The sequence below is a fragment of the Psammomys obesus genome, unplaced genomic scaffold (assembly GCF_907164565.1).
Source record: "Psammomys obesus unplaced genomic scaffold, mPsaObe1.curated_primary_1811, whole genome shotgun sequence".
Lineage (NCBI taxonomy): Eukaryota > Metazoa > Chordata > Mammalia > Rodentia > Muridae > Psammomys > Psammomys obesus.
This window is the reverse complement of record NW_026596051.1, coordinates 34,437,067-34,453,505: the sequence shown is the minus strand read 5'-3', so window position 1 is coordinate 34,453,505 and position 16,439 is coordinate 34,437,067. Positions and strand designations below refer to the sequence as shown.

The window sequence follows — 16,439 nt, the reverse complement described above, 5'->3', positions numbered from 1 at the left end:
ACACAGAACTTAGGTTCGTATGGGTTTATACGGGTAATACTTTTTGCTTCCTGCAAGTAGAATCCTATTGACTTTTATCAGTTTGATTTTCTACGAATATTTCTAATATATATGTACTTGCAAAAGATTAATTGTAAAAGGCTCACTTTGTTCACACAGTGCCGGTGTTCTAGAAAATACTGTATAGAAGTTACAACTTCAGCGTCAGCTATGCTGTTCTGGGAATAAAAGACAATTGCCTTCAAACTTCAGAGTTGTAGATGTTGTAAAATTATTTAAAAATGATTTGGTGTTTTATCTGCAGTTTATTAAATTTTTAGGCCTTTTCTTGATTAGGTGTCTTAGATAGGCTAAATAAATACTTGACATAACATAGCTGTGTGTTCAATGTGTTTAGGTAAACATTTCAGCCAAGAATCAATATTGTATATATCACAAGGGGTTGATGTTTTCCTGGGTTTTGCTTTGTTTGCTTTATTAGAATACCAAGATATTTAAAATATTGTGTGCTTGTATGTGTATTTTGTTTTTAGATGAGCATCCAAATCTAGCAGTTGGCACTGTGCTTTACTGTTTTACTTCTTGTCATATTGAACTTGATTCTGTGAAAATTGCCAGGAAATGCTTGTTATTATACTAAGCTACCCTGAACTAGTAGTAATGTTAGCTTTTACATTAAGATGAAAAGTTCTTCCATAGACTTAATATTTAGGAGATTTTCATACATTTAATATCATTTTGAGTGACCTGTTTATAATCAAAATACTTGTTTAGTCAGTTGGCTCTAGATATCTATGTAGACATTGAGATTATTAACTATCCAAACTCAGCTTGTTGGATTTGTTTGTAACATAACCAAGGAACTATAACTAGGCTCTTTATGAGGAGATTTAGAGGATAAGAGCACTGGGTGCTCTTCCCAAAGTCCTGAGTTCAATTCCCAGCAACCACATGGTGGCTCACCACCATCTCTAAAGAGATCTGGTGCCCTCGACCTACATGTAGAAGAACACTGTAGAGATAGTATATACATGAATTTTAAAAAAAAATCTTAATATTAAACACCAGAATAGCTTGTAAAACTTTCATTTAAATGGCTAAGGTTTGCGTGAAATTTTTATTTAATGATAAAAGGTTTTGAGTTAGCCCATCAAAAGTCCTGTGTTTTTAATACACACATAATCCCAGGGTAAAGTTGAACTACTACCGTAGTTTGGGACTGTCTCTTACCATGCTGTTTTCTGCTAAATAAAAGCCGTTTTTGCTTTGTTCTGTTTGTTATTGTCATCCAGAAATTATACTATTACTAAAGGCTGTGTGGTAAGTAATGGAAAAGTGAATAGAGTTGACATGTTCATTTTGCATTTGTGAAAGTTGAGAGTTCAAAAAATTTGGTATCTATATTAAACTTGGACACTTGGCTTTTCCTTTCTTAAACAATACAAACTTTAGGATTTGCATTCTGTTATATGTTGTACATCTAGAAACTAATTATATATAGGAAAATGTTTGGAGTTCCATGCTACTAGGCTAGTTTATATTATATACTTCAGAGTCCTCACAGGTGCTTGTTGTGCTGAAAGCAATCCTCCAAGAATACCATATTAAAAATACAGTGTCTTGTGAAGTGTTGACTCTTTATAATTTTAAAAAAAATTGCTTTCTATAATCTTGTTTATATAGGCATATTAATGTGTATTCACTTTTCTCTTTGACATGACCATATACCAAACGGGCAACATAAGGCTTACTATTTTGGCTTACCTTCTTTTCCTTTATTTATCATCCATCCATCCATCTATCCATCCATCCATCCATCCATCTATCTATCTATTTTTGTGGTTGGTTGTTTTTTCGAGACAGGGTTTGTAGATCAGGCGGCCCTTGAACTCACAGATTTTCCACCTGCCTCTGCCTCTGCTGGGAATAAATGCACACACCACCAAACCCGGCCTTGGTTTACCTTTTAAGAGGGGATAGATTATGTCATGAAGAATGCATGGTGGTCAGAAGTATGAGGCAGCCGGTCCAATCCAGGACCTCAGCCTATGGCATTATGGCATCCACATCTACAGTGTGTCTTCTCCTTCACTTTAAAGTTTCTAGAAACACCTTTATTGACGTGTCCAGAAGTTTTTGTTAGTACTCTTTAGTTAGGAGAAACTTACATGTAGTTTGTTGCTCACTTTCCTGTGTCATTTGTATATTAGTTGAAAAATATTTAAGTTAGGTTAGTGCTTCTCAGCAGTTCTGGCTTTTTGTTTATTTTATTTGGTTTTAATTAAATAATTATAGTTGGAAGCCTGTTCAAGTTAAGAGACTTATATGAATTAGTTGAAATCTAGTAATTGGTAGGTTAGAGGTTGTCATGTCCCGTGATATTTGACATAGATGTAGTTTTATGTGTTGTCACTTCAAATAACATATTGTGAATTTTTGGAAATAACAGACTGGATTAATCTGCTAATTAAAGTACCTTCAGAAATGAAGGTTTTCATATCGAAAGACTCGCAATTGATAGTCCAGAGAGATGTAGAAATAGTACTAAGATATAATAGATAGGTATTTGAGCACATACCGTTGAAATAATCAGTTCTTCCTGTCCCCCTAAAAGGTAAAGTGAGTTTTGTTGTAGCTCAGGCACTTACCTACAATTACTTCATCACCGGATTGCCTAGCTCATGACAGTAACACATCTGAAAACAATTGCTAAATGCCGTCAAATAGATGAAAAATTTCAAGGCTTCTAGAGCCATATTGTGGCTTTTACAGAGTCTAGGGTTGATTGTTAGGACAGTTATTGTTTCATTGACAGTGACTTTTCTTTCATGTTCTTAAATCTTGGAGTTGATTCCAGAAATGGTGGTAGTTTATTTTTAAAAGAACACTAAAGAAATACAAACTGTATAAATGGAGACCAGGTATGGTGGTTCTTAACAGCGCATGAGAATGAAGCAGCCTGTGCTATATAAATCCTTGTCTCTGCATGTAGCAAAGGTGTACTTGTTTGCCAAATGTTTTAATAAATTTAGAATTACTCTTACATGAAAGAGAGGAGTTTGTTATGTTGTATGCTATCAATTGCTGAACTTAACTGCTTCGAGAGATATAGACTGAAGTCAGGTTGGTTCATGAAAGATTAGGTATGGTTAGATTACAAGATAAAGAGCCAGAATGAAGTTATAAGTGATGGCTTCAGATTTTGTTATACCATTTAAATTTTTAAATAAAATAATGGGCTTTTACTTAACTGACCATCAACTGTGACTTTAGCTTGTAAAGGTATATATACTATGTTTTTGTCCAGGGGCCAAATTTAAGGATAGTTGTTCTGTATTACTGACAGCACTGGCCAGAGTGGATTGGACAGGACATAGCTGACCCTTACAACGTTATATAAGCAGTCTTTGATCTGATACCGCCTCTGCATGGTTCCTTCTGTTATGGTTGGATTCCAGATGCCTTCTCTGAAGCATTTCTAGACTGTTTTTTTGTTTGTTTGTTTGTTTGTTTGTTTGTTTTTCTTTTTTGAATCACCATTCAGTCTGGTGTCATTTGCTTTTTTATTTTACATTTAAGTATCAGCATTCTCATGGTGCTGATGTTGGTCATTCCCATAGCCTTTATGAATGGACTCATTTTGTCTTTTAGGTCATTTCATTGATGGTGTTGATGGAGCAAAGTAGACTTTTGTGCTGTCATCTATTGTTATTACCGTAAAAAATTATGGTTGCATTTTTTTTCAAAATGTACATTTTGCATATAGTAGCATTTTAGTAGTGTGATGGCATTAAAACAACTTACAGCTTTTTATTGGCTTGTTTTAAATATTTTTTAGGGATTTTTTTTTTTTTGTAAAGAGATGCATTTAAGTGACATTTGATTTTAACATTCGTGTGAAACCATGTGATCATTGTATGTATCTTTACCCAAGAGTAATGTTTCTCAGTATATTGCAGTGTTGATAAGATTTTATAATAAGACTTTTTAGTTGTAGTATTATAATTTTTGCAGTTGTTACTTAGGTCAGGGTGGTTAGTTTTAATATCACATAGTTTTGACTAATGTTGTCTTTGTGATTATAGGTATATGACTGATGGGATGCTGCTTCGTGAAGCTATGAATGATCCCCTCCTGGAACGTTATGGAGTGATAATTCTTGATGAGGCTCATGAAAGAACATTGGCTACAGATATTCTCATGGGTGTTCTGAAGGAAGTTGTAAGGCAGAGATCAGATTTAAAGGTAAAGAATTTTCAAATTTTTAAGTATTTGTTTGCGTGCATGTGTAGGAATGTGCACAAGTGCAGTTGCCTACAGAGGTCAGAGACGATTGGATCCCTAATATAACATGGTGGGAGTAACTGTACACAGGACCATCAGCCCCCAGAAAACATTTGCTTGCAGTCTTGTGTAAGTGTGGTGGCATCTTTTAATAATCGCGACGGGGAGGTGGACATGGGTAGATCCTTGGACCTCAGTGGCCAACCTAAAGGCCTTAGCATTCTTTAGATTTTCAAAATATGCTGTGCTTATTAAGATAATTTAGAAGAGATGACAAAAATTTCGTCTGTTGGGTTTTTTCCTCCCCAACCGGTCCCCCCCCCCCCTTTTTTCTATTTGGAGATAGTTAAATCTGTCGGTAATTGTATTATTACATATTAACAACTCTTTACTTACATAGTATATAATGAATGTATCCTTTACATAGACCTTAAAGACACATTGCTTATTAGGTATTCTAGTATTTAAAAATATAAATAACTGTAGTTCATCCTTTTCTATATTTTATTTTTGTTTTTTAAAAACAGGGTTTCACTATATAACCCTGGTGGCCTTGAACTCACACAATGATCCACCTACTTTTAGCTTTTGAATGTTTAGATTTAAAGTGTGTGCAACTACACAGGCCTCTTTTTTATTTTTAATCTTTCTTTAAAGACCGTCTTTTGGAGGGGGAGGTCTTGTAGAGACAAGGTCTCAGTATGTAGCTCTAGCTATCCTGGACTCATTGGCTAGACCAGGTTGGCTTTGAATTCACAGATACTCCTGCTTATGTAACCCTAGTTCTGGGGTTAAAGATGACATACACCATCAAGCCTAGCATTAAAGGCTGTCTGTAGTTGATAATATATGCTTAACTAGAACAGTAACTAACTTTTTTCCTTTGAGATTATGGAAGAATCTTTAGAGATAAAAGTAATATGCCGTTTTCTCCGACAGGTTATAGTTATGAGTGCTACCCTAGATGCTGGGAAATTCCAGATTTACTTTGATAACTGTCCTCTCTTAACTATTCCTGGCCGAACACATCCTGTTGAGATTTTTTATACTCCAGAACCAGAGAGAGATTATCTTGAAGCAGCAATTCGAACAGTGATCCAGATACATATGTGTGAAGAGGAGGAAGGAGACCTTCTCCTTTTCTTGACTGGTCAAGAGGTATCATCATTTGCTTTATGTAGTTTTTGTGTAGTCATTTTTATTAGCCAGAAACTTTATACTTACATGACCAAAGCTAGCCATATTTTTCTCAACTAAGTCTTTCAAGTTTTTCTTCAACATAATTGTTTGAAATATTTGAAGTATTTAACCACCTTTTTAATATACTCATATTCAAAGGGGTGCATACTGAAGGAAAATATATAAATGAATTGGTAGATGGTTCCTTGAAATGTTGGGTACCTTTTAGATTAGGTCTGAGTCCTAATCTAGAATGTCTTAAGTATGGTCTGTAGTAGGTCAGTAGATTTCTGGTCTGAAGGAAGAGAATTTATTAAATAAAGTTCATGTTTTTGGTCAGTGCTTTTTAAAATGAATGAAGTTTGAGTCTATATTGCCTACGAGCTCTGTGGGTCATTTAAGACATAGAATTGCTTTTCCAGAGGAGTGTTATAGGAGATATCCCGACTATGATACGTAAGGACCGCTAAACAGTGTGGTGCAAAATTAATTGCTCTAGTCTCATACAAACCAAAGGTATGCCTCACCGCACCAAAACCTCTTTTTATTGTATCCAGCTCCTGTAGAATTGTTAGCTAGATGATAATTTATCAAATGCCATTCAGTTTAAGAGCTATAAATTTGTGATTTTTTTTTTTTAATTCTGGGATTTCTTTGAATATTTGTGCCTTTGGACATAGTTTTCTTATAGAGTATGATTTTTGGGGCCTAAATACTATTTATGTTTGTTGTGAGTTGAAGATGTTTGTATTGGTTCAGTGCCTGTGCATTGGAGGACATTTATCAGCACTCTCAGCCTTTTCATATTATATGCAGCAATATTTTGTGGGGGCTAACCAGCAAACATTTAGACATTGCCAAATGTCTAAGGTAAAGGTGTTTGTAAATTTTTTCCCTGTAGAGATTCACCCTTAGTTCTTTTGTGAGCTAAGGTGTGTTAAATGCAATTCTTCTTTGATTCTACTCAAACTTTTTTATGCAGTTAAAGTGGAAAATTTCCATAAAGCTTCTGCAAAACTTACTGGTTGAATTCTCCCCCGCAATGGCATCTATACAACATTCATGCTCTAACTGTTAATGCTGATGTTGGTAGTGTTCATTTTGTCCCTTTGTGTTTGGTCTCTACAATTTCTCACTTCCTCTTGATGAGGCATATTTGAATAGTATTAGAAGATGATCTCATGGAGATAACCAGAAAGGTTGTTTTTTTTTGTTGTATTTTTTTCCTGAGCCAGCCTAGTACAGTTTATTTGATTAACTGGGGAAAGGTGTTTTCAGGTGTATGCTGGCACGTTGTGAAATGAAGTGAGGTTGTAGTTGTGAACTCTTCATGGTTTTTAACTTGAAGACTTTGAGCTGATTCATTTTGCATATATTTTAGTTATTGTGTTAAGTTTTTTAATACATGTGTAGATTTTAGGTTGACTACTTATTTTTTAATGTGTGCTGACATTAACAAATCTGAAATACAGGGCTCTACTTTTTTATTTAAAATATTTTTTCATTTTGATAGGGATTTTAATAACCTATTTACATGCCAGCAGGGTCATTCTGATCTAGATAGCATTTAAGCACATTTTTTTTTTTTTCTAAAAAGACTAAATTTTTTTCAAATATATAGTATTCAATTTTTATTTTCTAGAAACTTGAGGTCTTAAACTTTGGGTTCTTTTTTTTTTTTTTTCTTATTGACTATTATTATTTATTACAATTTATTCGCTTTGTATCCCGGCTGTGGTCCCTTCCCTCATCTCCTCCCAATCGCATCCTCCCTCCCTCTTCTCCCTCTCTGTCCCTCTTCTAGTCCACTAATAGGGGAGGACCTCCTCTCCCTGATCCTAGCCTATCAGGTCTTATCAGCACTGGCTGCATTGTCTTCCTCTATGGCGTGGCAAGGCTGTGCCCCCCTCCACCCCCAGGGGGCGGTGATTAGAGAGCCTGTAACTGAGTTCATATCAGAGACAGTCCCTGCTCCCCTTATTAGGACACCCACTTGGAGACTGAGTCTATGGGCTACATCTGAGGAGGGGTTTTAGGTCCTCTCCATGCATGGTCTTTAATAGTAATTTTCTTCGGTCAAACAACCTTATGATAGTTAAGAAAATTGGTATTTTTTTAATAGGCAAAAGGTTTGTTTTATCCAAGGATCTTACATTTTTTTAAAGATTTATTTTAATTTTGTGTATATGCATGTTTGCCTGTATGTATGCATGCATTTACGTGTGTGCATCAGATGTTGTACCTGTGCCCAGGGGCCCAGAACAGAGCACCAAATACTGGAGTTGTGAGCTGCCATATGGTTGCTAGAAACCAAGCTCAGGTTTTTTGTGCAATAGCCAGTGGCTTTTAGCTGCCGCGCTAGCCCCAGATTTTATATTCTTTAACAGAGAAACAATTGCAAGTTGGTTTTAAATCATTTTCAGGAAACCTAGTTTGATACAAAGCCAACTTACCTAAAATTCCTTTTTTCTCTTAGTGATAACTCTTTGACACAATTTATTGGCTAGGATAGCTGACTGCCTAGTTATTACATGAAAGATTGTTTTAATAATAATAAACATTGAAGTTTCATTGCTTCAGCAGAACATTTATTGTTCCATCATCAACCTTTGCTTTTTAAGCCATTTGCCGCCTCCGCAGCTACTACTGCTCTCTCAAATGCATTCATTTTTTTTTTCTTTAAATTTGTATTTGAATACAAATGCATTGGATTAGTTTGCCTAGTGGAGAACATTCCAAAGCCTCTCTGAGGCATTTGTGTCAGTTTTCTCCTGAAATATCTATGTTGATACTGTAAAGGTGCTTGTTCTCATTAGGTACAATGAAGCAATTCTTCCATATAATTGCATTAGTGATATGTGACATTAGCCTAGTTGGCTTATTTAAAATATCTAACACATGAGTTTCTTTTAGATTGTGAAAATGAAAAGGTTATGAATGCAGTTAAATATTCCTGGGTGAGAAATTTCACTTTTAATAAATTTGGTTGAGAATTAATTAGGATGTTTGAGTCTTCAAGAAAAGGGGTATAGAATACAAATAATGGTAGTTAAATTTTTGTCTCAATACCAAAATCAAAATTTCTTTGTTGGTTTCAAAAATCACACTGAAATTTTTAAAATTTTGGCCAACAAGGTTAAAATAGGTTATCTGTGAAAGAAAAGCAGATTATAGATATGTCAAATGAAATGCATATAGTGATGACTACTTTCATTTTATGATTATTGTTTCCATAATCAACATTTTTGTTTGGTAGGAAATTGATGAGGCTTGTAAACGAATAAAGCGTGAAGTTGATGATTTGGGCCCTGAAGTTGGTGATATTAAGATCATTCCATTGTATTCTACACTTCCACCCCAGCAGCAGCAACGTATATTTGAGCCACCACCTCCCAAAAAACAGAATGGAGCAATTGGAAGAAAGGTAACATTCAATATTCCCTATGGTCGTATTGGGTCGTTGATAGTAGAAAAGTTATGAGATACCAGTTAGAAAGAAAGAACTATAAATTATAAGCTAGCTTTCATAGTACATGCCTGTAATTCTAATACTTTCTGGCAGAGGAAGCAGGGTGATAAAGAATTTAAAACCAGCCTAGGGTTTGAATGGAACCTGCCTGGAAAAAAAAAAAAAGTCAGCACAAATTCAAGACCAGCCTTGATTTGGTCTACATAGTGAGACCCTGTCTCCAGAAGGAAAACAACAAACCACAACCACTGCAGTCACCAGACTTAGGGTGGAGTGATAGGACATGACAAAAGTCTGCATTTCAAAAGTAAGTGGGAAATGTATTAACATGAATGCCATTTTTGCATTCTTTTATAAGAAAATGAACTACTTCCTCCCACAGAAGCAGTTTGTTCTTAGCAGATAAGAAGAATGCTTAGGAGGATCCAGGAAAGGGAGGGAAGTTGGCCAGGTACCTATAAGGTGTATGAGAACTTCGCAACTAAGCGATTTTCTTTTTAATTTGGTGCTTTGTTCCCTTGCTAGAATTTTCTTTTAAGTCAACAAATGTTAACTATTGACTCTATACAGAATCTAAAGTATTAACCACACATGTATTTATTCATGAATAAATACATGAATTCCTTGAAGGCAGGAACCTTAACATTCTTTTGGTAGATGGACATGTAGTTGGCCTAGGTAAGGGAACAAGGTATTCCAGCTGGGTGAAGTTCAACTTGAGAAGGTTTTTTATTAATTTCTGGTCTAATTGATGTTTCACTGGGTTCAAGTTCCCATTATTGGAAGACATCAGTGTATTCTCTAGGACATGTTGAATTATTTCTGTGGTATAGTTAGTATGCCATCCGGAAAGAGCCTGAGGACTAAATTTGTGTTTTGTATGCCTACAGTTTTAAAATGTTGATTTATTTTAAGTATTTTACTGAGCTCAAAGCTGCCCAGGATCTAAAAACAAAACAACAGAAAAGACAAGCATGCTCTGTAGTTCAGCCTGGTCTCAACAGTCATTCTATCTGAGTTTCCTCAGTGTTGGAATAGCAAGTATGAGACACCATTTCAGGCTAAAATAGTTAGGTGGGGTCTTTTCTGGACCTTAACCTATAGTTAAGTTACTAATTATTAGTTAGCCTTAAAATATGGGTTGCTCAATAAAAAGGAACATGGCCCTTGTGGAGACGGTTTCATGGTTTTGAAGAAAGGGTTATTGATTTAAAGATGGTTAACTGCACAAGCTGAATCTTGTCTTTAAATTGGAAAGGAACACACTTCATGTTCTGATGGCTAAAATAATGTAAATTAGCTTTATTTAAATAGATGACTGTGGCTAAACAGTATTTAAGCAGGGCAGTCCAAGCACCCTGAATTCTATCTGAAGAGCAGTTAGTGAACTCTAAATATTGGTTCTATTTAGATATGAGTTATTGTGGGTAACTAAGTTTTAGCACTGATGCCAATTGAGAGTTTATCTTGTGCTATAGGTAATTTACCTTAAGTTAGCTTCTTGCTGGACATGGTGGGGCACACCTTTAACCCAACACTCTAGAGGCAGAGACCTGTGGATTTCAGTGAGATAGAGGACAGCCTGGTCTACAGATCAAGCAGAGAGCCAGGGTGACACAGAGAAACTGTCTCAAAAAACAAAACAAGTTTCTTAGTCCTGAGACTTTGGCAAAGGCTATATTTGAACACTTACTACAAAGTTATAGTCTAGAAAAGATGTGTAACATTTCCCACTGGTGTCATGTGAATCCCTTGACTAATTGAGGATCACTTTGCTGACCTGTTCTGAATTACATGGTGAACTGTTAACATCTGATCAGATTGACTACTTGCTTTATCTTATTTTGATGAGTTACAAAGTAGCTCTGTGTACTTATTTATTTATTCATTTTTGTGTGTGGGTGTTACGTATTTTTTAGCTGCAACTGGTATTTTCAGATTTTGTGGTCCAGTCTATGGGATGAATAAATCTTAATTTGGCCTTTTTGTTCCTAAAACCTTTCATGGTTTTTAAATTCTGTCCTTTGGGTAGTAGAGTCTTTAGTGACTATCAAACAAAAAGCCCCTAGACTTAACATTGTGGGACTTTACTTTTGTCTAGCAACAGATAATGAAATGGAGCTTGATGAGTTAGCGTAATCCTCCATTTGTAAGCACGTGAGGGCCACATGTACGTATTCCTACGTTTTTAGGTTAAAAAAAAATAGATAGATAGATAGATAGATAGATAGATAGATAGATAGATAGATATGTATATACATGCTACATGCTTTTTTTTTTGTTTGTTTGTTTTTTGTCAAGACAGGGTTTTTCTGTATAGCCTTGGCTCTCTTGGACTCTCTTTGTTGACTGGACTAGATACATTTTTTTTTTTTTTTTTTTTTTTTAATCAAGAGCAAGGAACCCTACTCCATAGTCTTGCTTTTCTTGGTGCTAGCTACTTGTGGAAATCATAGTCTTTAAATATTGAAATTATAGGGGAATATAATGCCCAAACTCTAAGTTACCTACTTTTCCAAGCATGACATTTTTCACCACCCAGATCCCCTTTTGTATATGATGTAAATCTTTTATCTGTTTACTCATCCAGAGGTATATGCTACTTAAAGATTGTATTTTGCTTGAAAATACTGGAAGAAATACATGGTATGTGAATTTTGAAGATTTTTGTTATCTGCTTAATGCTGTCTTTATTACTTGCCTATTGCCTTTTGATGATACATTTTTATTTGAAAAATCCGTGTGCTTGATAATAAAGCTGTGTTGATAAATTGCTGTTGTGAGAATAAGTTGAAATGATTCATATTGTATTTTTAGTTTGTCTTTAAAGCCTTACCTTTTTTAAATTTCTTATTTATTGCTTTAAAAATTCTTTTGTTGGTGACAGTGTCTAGCTTTAATTCATGGTAATTTTACTTGATTTCTGAACAGGTAGTTGTGTCCACTAACATTGCAGAGACCTCTCTGACAATAGATGGTGTGGTGTTTGTGATTGACCCTGGATTTGCAAAGCAAAAGGTAACTATGCTGAAGCTTACTTTACACAGTGTGAGCCTGAGGGTGCTAAATATGTGGCTATAATAGTTTTTAAGGATTACTTCCCTAAATTTGGGTTTCATTTTCAAATTTCTAACATGATCCCTGTGTTTAGTCTGGCTCTCAGAAATTAATGCTGTGTTCAGTAAATCTAGTTTTTATTTTTTATATTGAGCATACTTTTGGAAAAATTTAAGTCTTCTAGGTAAAAGGAACACCAGTCACTTCTAAGTGAATACTTGATAAAATGTTCTATTTTCAGACATGCTTTCGGTAAGCATGTTCTAATGTAATCTATAGTATATTATTAATGGAAAACTTTCCCATTAAAGTGAATGCATGTAGCTAATTTATTGCCTATTTTTAACAGATTAAATTGCCTGTCTTTTCTTCCCTTGGGTTAGGGGGGAGGCAAAATTCTTCTTTCACTGAATATGGCTAAGTTTAAGTGAAGAGAGACAGAATTAAGCCATCTGTATGTTTTTAGCTTCTGTATGTTAGAGATATTTAGCTTCAATCTTGGAATGGTAGCCAGAGTGCCTGAAAGAAGGGTAGATCATAAGATGAGCAGTGTGGAAGCCATTACCATGGTCAGCAAAACTATCTTTTATTTTGACATTAATTATTGTCTATGAATGTTTGTGTTGGGTTTATTTTTATGTTTTGCTGAAGAAAGAATTGTAAATTGTTTCCATTCCCATAGGTATATAATCCTAGAATCAGAGTTGAGTCTCTTTTGGTGACAGCAATTAGTAAAGCTTCAGCTCAGCAAAGGGCCGGTCGAGCCGGACGTACCAGACCTGGGAAATGTTTCAGGCTTTACACAGAGAAAGCTTATAAAACAGAAATGCAGGTAAGGAGTTTCGCTATACCTTGTACATTTAGAAGAGTAAATGTAACATTCTAGTTGAATAAAAAGAGCTTCTTTCATTTTAGAACAGCAGTTCTCAACCCGTGGGTTGTGACCCCTTTAAGGGCATCGAATGAATGACCCTTTCACAGGCATCTCCTAACGGAAAACATGATTTATAAATAGTAGCAAAATTATAGTTAATGACGTAGCAATGGAAATAATTTTGTGTTGGCCACCATAACATGAAGAATTGTGTTAAAGGGTTGCAGCGTTAGGAAGGATGAGAACCATTCTTTTAGAGCCTTAAGCTCCTTACCTTTTCTCCAAATGAATTATGTTATAACATATTGATATATTTGTTTTATTTTCAATATGTCAAATTGAGGCAGCTAGCTCTAAAACATAGATGCAATTGGTAGAAGTCAACTGATTTTTCTTTGGGGATAATTTCAAGTATTTTTTCCCCTTGAGATAGTTATGTACAAGCTGTGTAATGCCAAAGCAAGAGGTTAAGAAGGCAGGTGTCAAGGGTATTATTATCATTACATGTTCTTTTGCTTTTATTAGGATAACACCTATCCTGAGATTCTGCGTTCTAACTTAGGATCAGTTGTGTTACAATTGAAGAAGCTTGGTATTGATGATTTGGTACATTTTGATTTTATGGACCCACCAGGTAAGACTCAAAACAGGACTTTTTGTCAGCTCTGTTAACCAGAGACGTTTTCTATGTGTCTTATAGAGCATATATGCATTAAGTACATTTTACCTTTTGCCTCCATTTTACATTAAGATAGGTCTTACGGGGTAGTATTAAAACTTTTAAAAAGGTGGCAGTGATGTGAGCAAATAAGTTCTCTAGATGTTATTCTGGGAACTTAGCTTAATTGAATTATTGCTAGAGCAAGGCAATGTAAAAATTGTAACACTTTTATGAAAAAGTATGTAATATTTCTATGAAAATAATTTTTTGCTGATTTCTGTCTTACTTACTAAAGACAAACTTGACTTGATCCTCCTGGCTTCTATATGCAGGAGTTACAGGTATTGGTATTTGACACAGTGCTTGGGTTAGAAGTCATTTTAGTGTAGTATTTAGAATAGTGTTCTGTTACTGAATTTGATGACAGTTTGAGTTCTGAACTGGGTCCGGTAATAAATGAAAATGAGATTGCTTATAATAGTTTGCACTTGCCATGTTTTTACTTACTTAAGAGAACTCATCTAATAGATTACCTTTTTCCCATAGCTCCTGAAACTCTGATGAGAGCCCTGGAACTTTTGAATTATTTGGCTGCTTTAAATGATGATGGAGATCTGACTGAATTGGGATCCATGATGGCAGAGTTTCCTCTAGATCCACAGCTCGCTAAAATGGTTATTGCAAGTTGTGACTACAACTGTTCTAATGAGGTCCTGTCTATTACTGCTATGTTGTCAGGTAATAGAGGGAGAGGGACCAAAAGCCCAGCTCTTCAGAGTTTGGGCGGACTTCCCCTTTGTTGGTTCTTATTACCATTATTACTACTACTAGTACTGGTGTTACTACTGTTATTCAATGTGGTAGTAGATTTTACAGATGGTTTTAAGGAATTTAGTTTGTTTCCTAAATACCTTGTAAATAGCTTTATAAAAATTTTTACAAAAGTAAAGTTTTTGTGCACAAAATATAGTAAAACATTGGCTCTATTGAGTACAACTAGAAATTGCAACAAGAATACATTTGAATGCATTTGTAACTGCATTTTTCCCTTCAGATCCGTTAGTCTTATTTTAAAGGTTTGTTGCAAGTACACAAACGTTAGTACTTGATATACTTAATTGTTCAATGAGCCGATGTTACATTTAAGTTGAGCCTTACCTACATGTGTATTCAGTGACAAACATGAGTTTCTGATTTAGTGATTTAGAAGTAGTAATGTATAATTTGGTACTTAAAAGTCAGAATCTGATTTTGATATTCTTTTACAATGGCAGAAAAAAAACCTACTTAAATAAATCTTCTTGATAAACTTGGTAATTTTTAAACATTAGCTGTTACATTGAGAAAATAGTGTTGTTTCTTAGTAGCAGTAAAACTTAAATCTAACTTGGAAATCAAAGTTTTTTGGGGTTTTTTGTGTGTGTGTGTGTGTCTTTTAAAACTAAAAATAATCATAGTACTGTATACTACTAGTTTCAGTACTGGAGAGAACTGACTTCTAATTGCAGAGTGGTTTATTGGTCTTGATTACTTAATGCCATAAATTCAAAATCTATGGAGTTAAAGAATAATTAAGTTTTCTAAACAAAATCATGGCATAGCTCAGATGTATGGTATATTCTAATGGTGTGACTTTTACTTAAGTAGCTAAATGTTTTCTTGCAGAGTTATGACTGATCAGACTCAGAGCAGATGGGCAGGGCAGTATCAATGTTTTAAATAAATTGTCTCATTTGCAGAGGTGGTGGTAGGTTGTTGTCTGCCTTGCTTAATATGTTTTGTTATGTTCTCCCAGTTGTGTTTCTCCCAAGATTTTAGATTTTAGAGAAAAGTTGGGGCAAAAGTGTGCTTGTGTTAACTGCCAGAATTTCTTTTCAAGTAGGTTTTCATATCAGACACAGTAAACAGTACAGTTGTTGTGTTTAGTATATTAGTCCTTTACAGTGGTCATTGTGAGATTGAACTCATCCAGTTAGATCTTAGTTTTATATGTAGTAGTAATTAGGAAAAAGTTTACTGCTGGCTGTCTTTAGACTGCTGAAAATAAACATAGTGTTTTTTAAACAAGCCATTTGTGGACATTGTGAGCGTGCACAGTGAGGGGAAAGTCAGGACAAAAAGTAGTTAGAACTTGTAATGCTTTTTTTGCCCATTACTTTGAGGTTCTCAGTTGCAAGCCTATGGGGCTCTTTATTCCTATTCAACTCTGGTGGCTATTTCATTTTAGTGTTTAGAGCTGTGAGATGTTTTTGTACTTGTAGAGTTACCTTGCTTCAGTTATATTAAGCAAGACCATTAATGTTTACTGTGATTGCTTTGATGTCTTTATTTGGCTACGTTGGCATCTTTAAAGGGAAAAACTGTATGGGAAAGAGTAATTTGATGCTGTGTTTAATCTCATTGTCGATTATTCCCATTATCTTCTCTCTGAACTGATAATTCATGATTTTTATTGGTAAGATTATAAGAGCTTCAGAATATATTAAAAAGTCCCAGGCTTGTTAAGTATTTATTTTGATACTGCTTTTTATAACTATGGAATTGTAAAGTGAATTAAGGAAGGTCGTATTTCAAAAAAAAATGTAGTGCATACTTTGTAACAACTTAAAAGTTTGTGAATTAATCTTGAGGCTCTAAACAGCTACTGTAGTTTGATATTTTGATGACCCTTGAAATACTGACTGTTTCTGACTAATTGTCAACTCTTTAATATTGGATTTACTTTTATATTGAGGGTTTGGTTCATTTTTTTTAACTTGGGGCTTCGTTAACTGATTTTTTTTTTTTTTTTTTTAATGAAAATGCTACAACATTAGACTGAATACATCCCAGCCTTCTTGAATTTTCTTAATTCTAAGGCGGTGTAACCTTCCACCATTACTGCTATTATCAAACCCAAGATTTCCTTTTTTTTT

At 34.7% G+C, this 16,439-nt stretch overlaps 1 protein-coding gene across 2 annotated transcripts in view; it reads left to right on the top strand.

Annotated features, from left to right (window-relative positions):
- Dhx15 (DEAH-box helicase 15) overlaps positions 1–16,439 on the top strand; it is a 40,388-nt gene that overhangs the window by 14,614 nt on the left and 9,335 nt on the right. For both annotated transcript variants that reach the window (XM_055623941.1, XM_055623940.1), the window contains exons 4-10: positions 4,086–4,245; positions 5,224–5,442; positions 8,720–8,887; positions 11,864–11,950; positions 12,672–12,821; positions 13,389–13,497; positions 14,071–14,262. In XM_055623941.1, coding sequence (XP_055479916.1) covers positions 4,086–4,245; positions 5,224–5,442; positions 8,720–8,887; positions 11,864–11,950; positions 12,672–12,821; positions 13,389–13,497; positions 14,071–14,262 — 1,085 coding nt within the window. The remainder of the gene's footprint in view (positions 1–4,085; positions 4,246–5,223; positions 5,443–8,719; positions 8,888–11,863; positions 11,951–12,671; positions 12,822–13,388; positions 13,498–14,070; positions 14,263–16,439) is intronic.